This window comes from Loxodonta africana, chromosome 26 (genome assembly GCF_030014295.1).
Source record: "Loxodonta africana isolate mLoxAfr1 chromosome 26, mLoxAfr1.hap2, whole genome shotgun sequence".
Classification (NCBI taxonomy): domain Eukaryota; kingdom Metazoa; phylum Chordata; class Mammalia; order Proboscidea; family Elephantidae; genus Loxodonta; species Loxodonta africana.
In genome coordinates this window covers 18,662,220-18,677,580 of record NC_087367.1, presented here as the reverse complement: position 1 = coordinate 18,677,580, position 15,361 = coordinate 18,662,220, and the positions used below count along the sequence as shown (strand labels likewise).

Sequence of the window (15,361 nt, the reverse complement as noted above, 5' to 3'; positions counted from 1 at the left end):
TTCAAAGAAATTAAGTAGCTTGTCCAAATGAACACCTTAGTAAATGGCAAATTTGGGACTCAAACCTGGGTCTCCTAATATCAAATTCACTGCTCTTACCGTTGTACCACACTGCCTCCTCCCCAAGAGAGACTTTTAATAAGTTTTTGTTGTTGTTTAATGGCAAATGTTGTATGGCAGTTAGATTGAAAGAGATTTCTATAAATTTGTTTAGCATTTATAATATAGTGTATTTTTACTTCCTCATAGCCCATAACTCCATCATCCCTTGGGAATACTTTCATGTGGCTGGCTATACATGAAGACGGTTTAAGCATCTTAGAATACAACTCCATGGTAAGATTAAATCCTGAAGTTTTACACTGAGTCAACCATTACCATTGCTCAGTCTACCATAAACAGAAGGTAGTGATATCTTAATCTGATTTTTCTCATACATACCAAACTTTATTCCTCATACTGTATAATGAACAGTCCTTTTACAAATACAACTATGACTACAGTTTAATCTTTTAAAACAAAGGTTAGAGAAAATTTTCAGGAATGATAACTCTGATAAGGGGTTAATATCCAAAATATATATAAAACTTCTACAACTTTACAATAAGAAGATAAACAGCCCGATCAAAAAATGGGCAAAGAACTTGAATAGACATCTCAACAAGGAGGATATTCAAATATACCACAAGCACATGAGAAGATGCTCAACTTTATTCATCATTAGGAACATGCAAACCAAAACCACAGTGAGATACACTTCACTCCCACAAGGATGGCTAGGATTTTAAACAATGGAAAATAACAAATGTTGGTGAGAATGTGGAGAAGTTGGAACCCTTATCCATCGCTGGTGGGAATACAAAATGGTGGAATCACTGTGAAAAACAGTTTGGCAGTTCCTCAAACAGTTAAACATGGAACTGCCATATGGCCCAACAATTCCATTCCTAGGTGTATACCAAAGAGACGTTAAAGCAGGAAAACAAATAGAGACATGTACACCAGTGTTTATTGCAGCACTATTCACAGCAGCCAAAAGGTGGAAACAACCTAAATGTCTGTCACCAGATGAATGGGTAAACAAAATGTGGTACATACATACAATGAAATATTACTCAGCCTTATAAAGAAAAATGAAGTCCTGATACATACTACAACATGGATGAACCTTGAAAACATGCTGAGTGAAGAAAGTCAATCACAAAAAGGCATAATGAAAACATTATGCTAAGTAAAATAAGTCAATCACAAAAGGACAAATATTGTATGATCTCACTTATATGAAATAACAAGAATAGGCCAATGTATAGAAACCAGTGTTTATTAGTGGTTACCAGGAGCAGGAGGGAGGGAGAAAGGGGGAGCCGTTGTTTGGGAAGCAGTGGGTTTATGGTGATGGGAAAGTTGTCAGTGATAGTTAATGGTTGTACAATATGGTCAATGTAATTGATTTCACTAAATTGTACACCTGAAAAATGTCAAATTGGCAAATGTTCTGTTTTATTTTTTACAATGTAAGAAATAGAGAAAAAAAGATGAGACAGATTGTATTTTCTGTGTGTGTTTTAGTCATGTAGTGCCGCTATAACAGAAATACCACAAATGAATGCGTTCACCAAGCAGAAGTTTAACCTCTCGGCTTAGGAGGCTAGACGTCTGAATTCACTGCCCCAGCTCCAGGGGAAGGCTTTCTCTCTCTGTCAGCTCTGGGGGAATATCCTTGTCATCAGTCTTCCCCCGGGTCTAGGGGTCTCAGCACAGGGACCCTGGGTCCAAAGATGCGCTTCACTCCCAGCTCTTGTTTCTTGTTGGTAGGATGTCCCTCTCTCTCTGCTGACTTCTCTCTACTTTTATCTCTTTCTTTCATCACTTTGTCTAGCAAAAGTAGGGCCAACCAGCCAGCTTTATTATACTTCTCATTCTGACAAAATCGTAGAAAAGTATCAAACATGCTATCACCCAGAGCTTTGCCTCTCACCAATACTTGATCTGTTGGTGGTGATATTTTGTGTATTTCTATTGCCATCTCATGCCATGGATTAGCAGTGCTCTCTTTACTACTACATGCAGAGACATCAGCATCCTTAAGACTAACCAGACTTGAGAACCAATTTAGAAAACTCAACCATACAATTTTATTTCTCTAGAGCCACTCTCAGTACCAAATACCTTAGACTGGATTCTGTAAAGAAGCAAAACCAATGAAGCATATATTTATATATATTTATCTAAAGGAAATACCTCATGCAATTGTAGAGGCTGGCAAGTCCCAAGTCCGTGGGTCAGGCGTCAGGCTGGAGGCTTCTCCTGACTCACATAGCTGCAGGGGCTGATGAACCCAAGATTGGCAGGTCAGACAGTAGGCTGCTGGATCACGGGATGGGGGCCGACAAATCCCAACATCAGCAGGCAATATGGCGGGCCACTGGCTCAAGTCCCAAGAACCGGAGGTCAGATGGTGACAAGCCAGATACAGGATCCAGAGCGAGCAAAAGCCAGCGAGTTTTGCCAGAACATCCAGTATATTTGATGCAAGCCACACCCCTGAGAAAACTCCCCTTACAACTAATTGGCTGATCACATCAGATCACATCATGAAGGTGATTACATTGTATCACAAAATGGAGGATAACTACATTATTACATAACTGCCAAATTACTGAGAATCATGGCCCAGCCAAGTTGACACACAACCTTAACCATCACAGTATGAGAAATATTTTAAAATACCAAGATTAAATTGCAATCATTTGTGAAAAGACTATTCATTTATAGTATTAGCAATATTGTTCCCTTTCTAAAAGGAAAATCATATTAAGATATTAAAGTAGAAGCTTTAATTACCAAAGTTTAAATTCAGTTTGATTAAAGCGTCTATAACATAATTTCTGTCATTTCTCTTATCTGTTCATTTGTACATATGTAATGTCTTAGAGTTTTTAACATGATTTTTTTTAAAAAAGTCAAACTAATCTTTCTATATGCTCACTTATCTGAAACTTAATTTATATTTTGTCATTTTTCACGTGCGTTATATTATTTAGTAAATATTTTATTTACATATTTTTTAACCTGGCTGGCAGGAATTGCTAAACTCGCTTTGCAGGCATAGTGGGCTCTCCTTACCTACAGGTTGGGATCACTAAGAATTTCTTGGAGACAAAACTATCTTTTTCTGTTATAGTTACAATTTCTCCATAAAATTGCTAAAGAGGTTTTTTTGAGGGAGTTTTATATTTCTTTATTTCTTGAATGGAGAACTTGAAGGTATTATAAAACCAATGACATAAAGTCAACAAAAAGCTATATACCAATATTGAGTTAGCTAAGTTAAGTTAGCCACTTCCCGAGGTCCCGTGAGGTGGGCATGCAGGCCAGGGAGCAGACAGTGGTAGGTTGCAGCTCCTAAGGCATTCAGTGCTGGAACGTTCTATCAAAGTCTTGCAAGCTAACCAGTAGATGCAGCTTCCTTTGCTTTTAGGCTGTAGATCTTCAAATTATATTTTAAAAACTGTTTTAGAAACAACTTGAAAAAATATTAGCTGCATATATGACAGAGTTGTATCCTTAATATACACAGATCCTTTATAAACAAGAAGATGATGATCATACCAGTAGACATATGGGCCAAGGCAATTCACAGATGATGAAACAGAAATATTTGATACATGTATTTTAAAACATTAATCTTGAAATTCAGTGCAATCCCCTTCAAAATTCCACCAGCCTTCCTGACAGAAATGGAAAAGCTAATCCTCAAAGTTATATGGAAAGTCAAGGGACCCTAAATAGCTAAAGCAATCTTGAAGAAGAAGAATAAAGTAGGAGGACTCACACTTCCTGATTTCAAAACATACTATAAAGCCAAAGTAATTAAAACATTCTGGTACTGGTATGATAATAGACATATAAAAAATGTATATATATGTAATAGACATATAGACCAATGAAATATAATTGGGAGTCCAGAAATAAATCTATACATCTATAGTCAGCTGACTTTTGACAGTGATGCCAAGTCTATCCACTGGGGTCAGAAGAGTCTCTTCCGTAAATGGTGCTGGGAAAATTGGATTTCCACATGCAGAAAAGTGAGTCAGGATCCAACCCTCATGTGTGCCATGCACAAAAATCAATTCAAAATGAGTCAAGAACCTAATTGTGAAAACGAAAACCATAAAATTCTTAGAAGAAAATGTAAGGGTGAAGCTAGTTTTTAGTGATGGGCTATCAGATATGTCAATGAAAGCACAAGCGGCAAAAGACAAAATAGATAAATAAGACCTCATAAAAGTTAAATACTTTAGTTCATCAAAGGACTTTATGAAAATAGTGAAAAGACAATCTACAGATTGGGAGAAAAATTTGGAGAACCATATATCTAATAAGGATCTAATATCCAAAATGTATAAAATACTTCTAGAGCAATAAAAAGACTAACATAGCAATCCTAAAGATGCCATTAGGGAGATGCAAATCAAAACTACACTGAGATACCAACTCGCCCCTGTTAGAATGTATCAAAATGGCATGGGCGCAGTGTCTGACCTCCTCTAGCTTTACATGGGGGAAGGAGAATCAAGATCAACAGCCCAAGGCTGATTCCCATGAGGTGGAGGTCAGACATGCCACTTCTCTCCACCATCTTTACCAGCCTTGACACCAACTGTCTCTCCCACAACACACTCTACACTGCTGGGTTCGATAATTCATTGCAGTGGCCACACAGAACTCACAAACCATACTCATGATTATGGGATTTTTAGGGAAGTAACAGGTTACAATTCAGGCTCAGGAACACTCAAAACGCAGTTTTTCCATCAGGACAGCCTCTTCCCAGCCGTGCTCACAGGCATACCTCTCCCTGGCCCTAGCCTCTCTACCCAAAGGCACTCAGCTTTCTCTCTCTGTGGGCCAGGAGGCCCACCAGGCCATCTTCTACTGCCTGGTCTCTGCTGCCAGGCCTCACTGCCTTTGGTGTTACATCTCTCTCTCTCTGTCTCCTGGTTCCAGGAGCTTCTCAGCACAGGAATCCTGGGTCCAAAGGGCGTGCCAGCTCCTGGCTCTTCTTCCCTGGTGGTGGTGGGATTCTCTCTCCTTCCCGCCTCTGAGGTGGCTCATTTCACACCCATCGGGATGGCAAAACTGACCGATTCCTTTGGTGGGCTACAATTACCCTATCTACACAGTCCTGTCCAGTCACCTGGTTGGGAGTTATAAGACCATGGTGAGAAAGGCCACACAGAAGCAGTCCATTACACCACAGAATGGCAGTGATCAAAAAAATGGAAAACAATAGGTGTTGGTGAGGTTGTGGACAGACAGGAACCCTCATCCTTTGTGGTGGGAATGTGAAATGGTACAGCCACTGTGGAAAACTGTTTGGCAGTTCTTCAAAAAGCTGAACATAGAACTACCATAACCCTGTTGCCATTGAGTCTATTCTGACTCCTAGTGACCCTATAGGACAGAGTAGAACTGCCCCATAGGGTTTCAAAGGTTGGAACCTTTATGGATGTAGACTGCCACATCTTTCTCCTGTGGAGTAGCTGGTGGGGTCAAACCACAAACCGTTCAATTCTGCAGCAGAGCACTTAACCACTGTGCCGCTAGGGCTCCTTAGAACTACCATAAAAAAGACCCAACAATTCCACTCTGAGGTATATGCCCAAAAGACCTGAAAGCAGTGATGCAAACAGAAATATGTATACCAATGTTCACTGCAGCACTATTCACAATTGCAAAAAGGTGAAAACAACTGAATTGTCCATCAGCTGATGAATGGATAAACAAAATGTATATACATACAATGGAATATTACTCCGTTGAACCACAGAGAGGAGTGAAGTCCCAATGCATGCCACAGCATGAATGAGCCTAGAAAAACATTGTGCTGAGCAAAATAAGTCAGTCATGAAAGGACAGGTACTGTATGATCTCACTTATTGAAATAAGCAAAAATTATTAGTGGTTACCAGAGGTGAGAAGGAGAGGGAAAGAGGGGAGTTTTCATTGAGTACCGAAAAGAATAGTGAGAATGGTGACACAGCTTGAAGAATGTAATCAGTGTCACTGAGTTATACATGTAGAAATTATTGAATTACTCAATGTTTTGTTGTATATTTTCCCCACAATAAGCAAAGTATTAATCTCACTAGTAATTAAATACATGCAATTTAAAACAGTGAGAGTCTACTTTTCACCAATCAGGGTAGCAAAGATTTAAAAGAATGATAATATCCAGTGTTAGCAAGACAGCAGTGCTAGGAGTATAAATAAATGGGTATAATCTTTCTGGAAGAGAGTTTGGAAGAATTCTCAAAAATTGTTCTTACTTTTTGGGACTTATTACCAAAGAAATAATTAGATGTGTGCACTATATCCAAAAATACTCATTGGCACAATGCTTAAGATAGTAACAAATAAAAAATGGTTTAAATATTCCACAATAGGAGAATAGTTAAATAGAGGATTACCTATCAAATCGGTAAAATGATGTTACACAAGTACATCTATTGTTGTGGAAAGATGTTCATATATGTTATTAAGTTTAAAAAAAAAAGCAACATGCTAGATAGTATGAGGGACACAGTATCTGTTGTCTGTTGACATACCAAAATCTATCAGGTTGAACCATATGGATTGCAAATATTTGACCATTTTTTCCTTAAAAAATGTCAGCTTCACATGGGTCAACCAAATATATATACATATCTTAAAGGACATATACAAAAATATTAACAGTGTTTTTATCCCTGGACACTGGAATATAGGTGCTTTTATCTTCTTCCTGTATTTTTAAATTTTTCTGCAGTGAGTCAGTTGTTTCAGGATCAAAATGCATGTTAATTATACAGGCAGATGAACCCTAAATAAAATTAGTACCACTGCTCTATTTTGGATCATAATAGATCTGATTTTAGAAAATAGTTTTCTATATTGCTACCGTAACTAATTATTATTGATATTTTAATGGAGATATATGTTATTAATCTTTTCTCATCTTTCTTTGAAAGTAAAGAACTTATATTTAGTTTTTCTTTTTTAAGAGGCTAATAGTCAGCTATGTGTACAAGAGTCTAATGACCTTTGGAGGTTATCAAGATGATTTTATGGTAGTCATTAACAATATGCATTCGAAGGACAAACCAACAGAGAAATTACTTTTTGCCATGGCAAAGCCCAAGGTGAGTGGAAACATTTCTGTCAACTTTGTTACATATATTTTTTATACTTAAACATTTATTGAGTAAAGGCTACGCTTTAGGTGGGGAAACAGACTTGACTTAGAATCAGGCAGTCCTAGATTCAAATTTTGTCTCACCTCATATTCCTAAACCTTCTTTCCTGATCTAAAAAATGGTATGATACTACCTACTACTTGTGGCTTCAGGATTACATGAAGGAAGTTTGTATAGTACTTTACCCAGTACACAGAAGTTAAGTAAATAGATGGTCATGGTGTTGTTTTCAGGTACTTTATACACATTATCTTATTTTGTTACGGTTATTAACTTTATGGACTTGTTAGAGGAAAGAACAAGTTTTTATCATTAAAGCATTTGTTCCTTTACTATTTTTATGAACTGCCTAGTTTTAATGACTCTAAGTAAAAGCAATAAATAAAAGGGCTACATTCTAAGTAATTCCAATTTTAGTAAAAAGAATGAGAAATTGATTTTCCTAAAAACTTTAACTGTTTTATCATTGTCAGCAAAAAGAGACTACTGCTTTAGAATCTGAAGCTTTTTTTTTCTAATGGCAGATATCTTTTCTAATTAAATCTATACTTTAAAAAAAAAAAAAATTGCCGAACTGTTAACTACCATGCCACCAAGAAATCTATTCTTAAAAAAAAAAAAAAATTCTTAAGCAAGGGCAAAAAACCAAAAGATCACTGTGAGCGGGTGGGTTTGGACTGATAGTGACTGTATAGGGCAGGGTAGAACTGCCCCATAGGGTTTCCAAGGCTGTAAATCTTTACGGAAGCAGACTGCCATATCTTTCTCCCACAGAGCAACTGGTGGGTTTGAACCACTGACCTTTCGATTAGCAGCCGAGCGCTTAATCACTGCATGATCAGCCATTAAATCTAGAAGATGGTGCCACACTCAGCACTTTGTTTAAATAGTTGATATGATACACTGAATTTCTTAGTTCATGTATTCACAAATTTTAAGATAATTGATAGTTATACTACTATCATATTTTCTGATATTGCACCAAATTTAGTTATTTTTGAGATTCATTCTTTCTGCTGGTTTAAGTAACGGAAAATTGTGTCAGTGCCTCAGTGGTGCTGGGCAGGTGACTGCTTTAGTGTTTGATCTGAAGAGAAGAGAGTTCTGGTGTCCTGGGCTCTTGCAAATGGAGACCACCTTGGCCAACCTTCTCTCTCTTTTGGAAGTGATGAGAACTTCTCAGGAGCATAACAAAGTTGTTTTTCTTGTGTTAGATTCTTGAAATCACTCTTTTGATCGCCAGTTACATAAACAACTTCCATCAGCAAAAGGCAGCTTTTCACCACCTCTCTGCTCCAGCCTCGCTCTCAGCCCGGACCCGGGGACCCCAAGCCAAGGCGATGGGAAGCCAGCCCCTTCTATCAAGCAGCAGACCGACCAAAGGCCCCACCTTACTCTGAAATCATGAGAGCCTGAACAGTCACTTCCTGTCCTCTGTGCAGTGGGTATGTCAGCTCCAGACAAGGTCAGGTGCATTCTGGCAGCTTGGTACCCACACCACAGTCTTCCAAACTTGAAAAATAATGCAGGTTACTCTCTCTTATTTATTCTGAAATATCCCAGTGAGTACTGCTAGTAAAACAAAACCACAAAATTTGCCAACACACTGATTGCATAAATGGGTAAGAAATTGTCATTTTGTCTGTCTGTTTCTCACGTTGTGCAATATCTAGCAATCTTTACAAAGGGAGATTCCAAAACTCTCATTTGGTAAACCAGTTGATCATTTGGAAATGTCTCCTGCCAAAAAATTAAGAACTAAAATTCAATGTGCCTGTAGCTAATGATCGGGTATTTGGAAAAGAGTGGCATACACAGTGTAAACACAGCTGCAGGGTGCTGTTGAAGGGGTAAGTCTGTAGAGTGAGTGCAGTTAACCTTCTGACTCTGTGAATCATTACTTGAGAAAACAGGACTTAGGTAACTAGACCCTCCTGAGTGGTGTTAGAAAGTATACCTTGTCACATTTTCAGATCCGGGGAGTGTGAAATTTAAAACGAGAAAGTGACTCCTGACATTCTTAAATCATCAACATAGTCAGAGGTCACTGGAAAATTGCCCACATTTTATTGCGTTTGGTACTGGGTCATTTTGACCTTGCTTTGTTAAGTAATATTATCTTGGAGAACAAAGAATTCTTAAAGCGTTTCCCTCACACACAGTCCTTTCTAATTAGTGTTTGAAAACATATGACCAAAACTATTTTTAAAAGAGAAGAAAATTTTTCTGTCAAAGGAGGAAAAATTTTAGTTGAGTTTGGAAATGCACTACAATACTCGTTGCTGTTGTTAGGTGCCAGCGAGTTGGTTCTGACTCTTAGCGACCCTATGTATAACAGAAGGAAATGCTGCCCACTCCTGTGCCATCCTCACCGTCGTTGCTGTCTGAACCCATTGTTGAAGCCGCTGTTCATTCCATCTCGTTGTTCATTCCTCTCTTTCACTGACTCTGTACTTTATCAAGCATGATGTCCTTCTCCAGGGAATGGTCCCTCCTGATAACATGTCCAAAGTACATGAGACAAAGTCTCACCATCTTCACTTCTGAGGAGCATTCTGACTGTACTTCCAAGACAGATTTGTTTGTTCTTCTGGCAGTCCGTGGTATATTCAGTATTCTTCACCAAGACCATAATTTCTAGGTTATGTAATTGGTTAAGACATTTCGGTACATGTCAAAATAATTAGTATTAATTCATAATAAAAATGAAACTGTGATATGAGAATTATATTTTTTAAATGTTTAATTGTAATAGTAATCACGAGTATACTTAATTTTATTTATGTATAGAATATTTGTATTTATTTTTTGGACATATATTTATCACTTTGTGGTATTTTTTTTAACCGATTTGTAAACATATTAACTGTTGAATTAATTTGTTGGCAGAGCCTTCATATTTTCTTCTTTGCTGCTTTCCCCACATGGCAATGCGCTGTTCTCACGCTAAGCCTTTTAAAAATGTCCTTTAAAATGCCCCATTCCATATTAGCATCCTTATAAAGGTCAGAGGCAAGAATACATTGCTGTGGTAATACTTCATTTATTGGAAATGACAAAAAGAAGGTCAAAAAACCTCATAGAAACAGATTTCTGTTGACTGTTTCCCCTAAGTTTTTTGAGCTGCAGCCATTCACTGAGTAAACAAATTAGTCTTCAAGTATAAACTGGTTGCCAGTTTGGGATGACTCTCAGGAGCCTTCTGGCTGGGATAAAATAGTTTCCAAGTTCCCAGAAAAACCATTTAATAATCATTAGTTGGTGAGCCGGAAGCTTGGCAGAGCACTTACATATGTTTGAGCACTTTATTCTCAGGCAGTATTTCACTCTCTGTTAAGACCTCCAGAAACTTCTAATTCAAGCAAGTAGTGAAGCTTAGCTTAAACTGTAGTACCTTAAACTTCGCATTTCTTTTTGATAGAGCAGAGAGAAAATATTTTGATAGAAAGAAATCAATTTTCTGTAACTGATGATGTGAAAATGTTATCTTCTGGCAGAGTACTTATATAGCCATTTAAAAAATTCAAAGTATGTTATTATGATTGGTTACAAGAGAGTAATGTTACATGTTTAATTGTAATATTTGTCTCCTATCATTTTCTTCCCTTTCAATCATAATAAATGATTTACAAAAACCATTTTGAACATTATCTTTTAAATAATCTTCCAGAAGTATCCGGTGTTTTCATTGTCAAAGCTGAGGTGTACTACTAGTGAAAAATGGTAGTTAGTAGCTCCTCCTCTTGCATTCATGCCTTGTCTTCAGGGTTGCTTTGTTTTATCCATAGGAAAGAAAGCTGTTTTGGCAAATTGTAATTTTAGTACCTGTGTATACACCCAAGTACATATATAATACGTGAATAGATACATTAATAGATGCAAATTTTGGTTTGCCAGTGATTTTGTTAATAAGCTCCTTAAGGGAGCTTATGTCATGAGGTGGATTGAATGGATAGTGTTTTAAAATTTTATTTTAAATATTTTGGATTTGGAGGGGGAGGAGGTGGTGAGGAGGTCCTTAAAGTTAACTACTGCTGCCATAGCTTGCAACTGAATTTAACTCTGCATTTCCAAGAGAACTTAGTCACAACTTATAAAGGATCTCTGCTCCAAAAATGTGTTTATTAGGTGGTTGCTTGAAAAATGTTTCTATGGAAAAAAATACATGGTGGTCAGGTTCCTAGGACAATACATTTAACCCATAATTGTACTAAAGTATAATCCTGAAGCGCTAGCCGCCATGGGTAACCATAGTTCTCTAGAAAAACACTTTAGTGTTCCTGGGATGCCAAGAACACCTTTCCCCCATCCCCCATCCCCAGTGCCATGGGACTGGGTTCCCTCAAGGCTGAGCTGTGGGATGATTCCTGTGAAGCAGAAGCTCCAGTATAGTGGGGACTGAGGATTTCTGTCTCTTGCAGAAGTCTAATCTCCTGTCACATTTTGCCCCTATTATTCTTGCCCTAGAAGAAAAAAAAAAGGCTTTAATTGATACTAGAACAACTTTTTTTTTTCTCTTTCTCCTTTTCTTTAAATGTCAAATTAAGGCAAAGTTAACACATAGATATTAGAGTAAAATAAGATTTCAGAGAGAGCTAGGCTCAGGATTTTCCTGGCCATTTACGTGGGAGGATTGTCCTGAAGTCTTGGGTGGACCTGGGGAGGAGGCTGGGTGAGTTGAAATGCACTTGCTCTCTTCTGTGATTTTGTTTGTTGAAATTAAATTTTCCCTAAAATGAACATAGTCAAAAGGATTCTGGAGACATATCTATAATCAACATCAATCCAAAAATCCTCATGACATGGTTTGTAACACCATTATTTTGGAGCCCAGCAATAGGCAAGGGATAAAACCTTTCAGTAGGAAAACATCTATCAGCAAATAACTCCAAAACAAGACACATATGTTCACTGTTATTGTTGTGTGCCATCTGAGTTGGTCCCCAGACACAACAACCCTATAGGACAGAGTAGAACTGTCCCCATGGAGTTTCCTAGGCAGTAATCTTTACAGGAGCAGATTGCTAGGTCCTTCGTCCATGGAGCTGCTGGTGGGTTTGAACCGGCGACCTTTCAGTTAGCAGCTGAGTGCTTAACTGTTGCTCCACCACGGCTCCAAATGTTCACTAGAGCACTTGAATACAGAGTATGTTCCAGCACTCTGCTAACATAATCTTCTAATAAATAGGGTGGGGTAGGGGGCGGATATTATGCCTTTCTGAAGGTGTTGCTAGTCTATTTTGGTAGCTTTATTGAAATCAGGTGACTCTTTTTTAGCAGTAACAGTGGCTAGAAAAGTATAATTTTCTGTCTGTGTGGCTCTGATGAATCCCTGGGCAGAGTCCCTGTTATGGGTTGAATTGTGTCTACCCCAAAAAATGTGTTCAACTTGTCTAGTTCCATGATTCCCAGTATTGTGTGATTGTCCACCATTTTGTCATCTGATGTGATTTTCCTGTGTGTTATAAATCCTCCTCTCTGGGAATCAACTCGATGGCACTGGGTTACTGGGTATGATGTTAATAAGGTGGGGTTATCGGCAGTTATGTTAATGAGGTAGGACTCAATCTACAAAATTAGGTTTTGTCTTAAAACAGTCTCTTTTGAAATATAAAAGAGAGAAGTGAGCAGAGAGACTTGGGGACCTCATACCCCAAGAAAGGAGCACCTGGAGTAAAGCAGGTCCTTTGGACCTGGGGTTGCTGCGTGGAGAAGCTTCTAGATCAGGGGATGGTTGATGACAAGGACCTTCCTCCAGAGCCAACAGAGAGAGAACCCTTCCCCTGGAGCTGGCACCCTGACTTTGGACTTCTAGCCTCCTAGACTGTGAGAGAATAAACTTCTGTTTGTTAAAGCCACCTGTAGGGTAATGCTATTCAACTATATGCATCCCCTCCCTAATGGAATCAGCTTTGCTTTTCCCTGAAGCATGCTGGGCATGAATTCGGGATGGACTTGGGCTAAGGTACAAGGCCGAGTGGCATGACTGGACCAGTGGCCAAGGCCAAAGAATGCCTTAGCAACAAGAAAGAAAACATCTGGGCCTGGACATGAAGTCCCTGGGAACACTGACTACCCAAGGACGTGGGAGAAAACGATGAGCTTTGGTCCCAGCTGGAATGGTATATAAGCTTGGATCCCTTGCTAGGTGGTTGCGGAAAATACTCCAGCCAGCCACCACTGGAGAAAGCAGCTGCTTGCCCGTGTCAGTAAGTTTCCCTGAATAAATGCATGAATCTGGAAAGGGCTGTGTGTCAGTTCTTCGGATTTTCTGCCAGGAGCACAGTGAGGGTCTTTCCTTGCTGGGGCTGTCCTGCGAAACCATCCACTTGTGGTATTTCTGTTATAGCAGCACTAGATAACTAAGACAGCCCCTAAGAATGAATGTTGAGTAGCACCAGAGATAGCTGAGAAGTTATTGACTTCTTGAATTTCTGGAAAATACTGTAGGCCTATAAAACTCCTGTTGGAGTTGCCTTTTATGAGAGAAAAGTTTACAGGAAAGGAGTAACTTAGAAAAGTTTGAGATGAATTCCCACTAGTTTTTGAAGTGTGAACAGATAAGATTTTTTTCCCCCAGGGATGTAGTGAGTACCAGCAACATTGGTGTCACGTTCCCATTGTTTTATTGAAACTTTACAAAAGGCTACCATTGACTTCCTAACTGCCTGTAATCAATAGATCTTAAATGGTCCAGCTGTGTACTGGACGTCCAAAACAATTTGTTTTGTTTTCCTCTAAACCTAGCTCTCCTCTGTGCACTCAACAATTGGCTAATAGGATCACCAACTCATCAGTCACCCAAGAGAGAAGGCTTGACTTTTTTTCCTTTACACAAGCCCCCTCTTTCTACCATATTAGAGAGGACTCTTTTGTTGTAAATTCCAAAATTCAGTTTAAACTAACTTAGACAAAAAGAAGAACAGTTACTGCAGGAATAGTAGGGTGTCTCATAATCAAAGGGAGAGTTGAACAATCAAGCCATAAGAACATGGGGAACACAACCAAGCCTCAGGGATAACAGGAACCATGACACATGTGCCAGGACTTTCTCTTTATATCGCTGTTTGTCAGCATCATATTCTCTTACTACAAAATAGGTTTTCATTTAGCAAAACATATGCTAATTTCCTCCAGAGGGGAAGTAGACTGGGTTGAAGAGTGTCCCCCCAAATTCATGTCCATCCAGAACCCGTGAATGTGACTTTCTTTGGAAATAGGATCTTTCCAGATATAATTAAGTTAAAATGGGGCCATAGATTGGAATTATGCTACCACACGGCAAGGAACGCCAAGGATTGCCAGCAATCATCAGTAGCTGGAAAAGGCAAGAGAAGATTCTTCCCTAGAGCCTTCAGAGGGAGCATAGCCCTGCCAACACCTTGATTTCAAACTTCTAGCCTCCAGAACTGTGAGAGAATAAATTTGTTTTGTTTTAATATACCCAGTTCATGATAATTTGTGGTGGCAGCCCTGAAAAATTAATAGAGGATGTGACTTGCTTTTCCCAATTCTAGTTTGAAAAATCCCAAAAGAACCCCGATTAATCCATTTTATGTTAGTTACTCTGAACTACCTCACTCAACTTTAGGATACTACTTATATAAATTATGAAAAATCTATACAATGGAATATTTATTATGCAGCCATCAGTTATGTTTATGATTAGTTTAATGGAAGAAATAATAACATCAGGGTATGAAAGTAATTTTACAGTATCATCACAACTCTGTAAGAAAAAAATTAGAATGAAATATACCAAAATAATAGTTATTACTTCTGGGTGTGCTTATTTTACACCCTTCATTTTTTCTTCATACCACTTTTTATAAGCTTATATAACTTTGAAAACAAGGGGAAAAATGTAAAAACTCTTGTCACTTCCTAGGCTATTGTTAATAGCCTCCATATGGTCTTCCAGGCTTCAAAACATCCTCACACAGCTGTAAAAAATTAGCTCACTGGAACTCAGGTCTAGTCATGGCACACCCATTTAAAAATCATCTTTGTTTCTCATAATAATCAGAGTAAAAGCCAGACTTCAAGGTCCTCTGTAGTAGCCCAATCTACCTACCCAGTTTGTTCTCCCATCTTAGCCCCACCAGGCATCTGAGATGCCC

General features: G+C 38.5%; 1 protein-coding gene across 1 annotated transcript in view; it reads left to right on the top strand.

Annotated features, from left to right (window-relative positions):
- The window catches only part of PLEKHH2 (pleckstrin homology, MyTH4 and FERM domain containing H2), a 148,311-nt gene extending 136,487 nt beyond the window's left edge, over positions 1 to 11,824 (top strand). The window contains exons 28-30 of the mRNA XM_003416099.4: positions 250 to 336; positions 7,050 to 7,187; positions 8,456 to 11,824. Of these exons, the coding sequence (XP_003416147.1) occupies positions 250 to 336; positions 7,050 to 7,187; positions 8,456 to 8,641 (411 nt within the window). The 3' untranslated portion in view covers positions 8,642 to 11,824. The remainder of the gene's footprint in view (positions 1 to 249; positions 337 to 7,049; positions 7,188 to 8,455) is intronic.
- Positions 11,825 to 15,361: the final 3,537 nt, after the last annotated feature.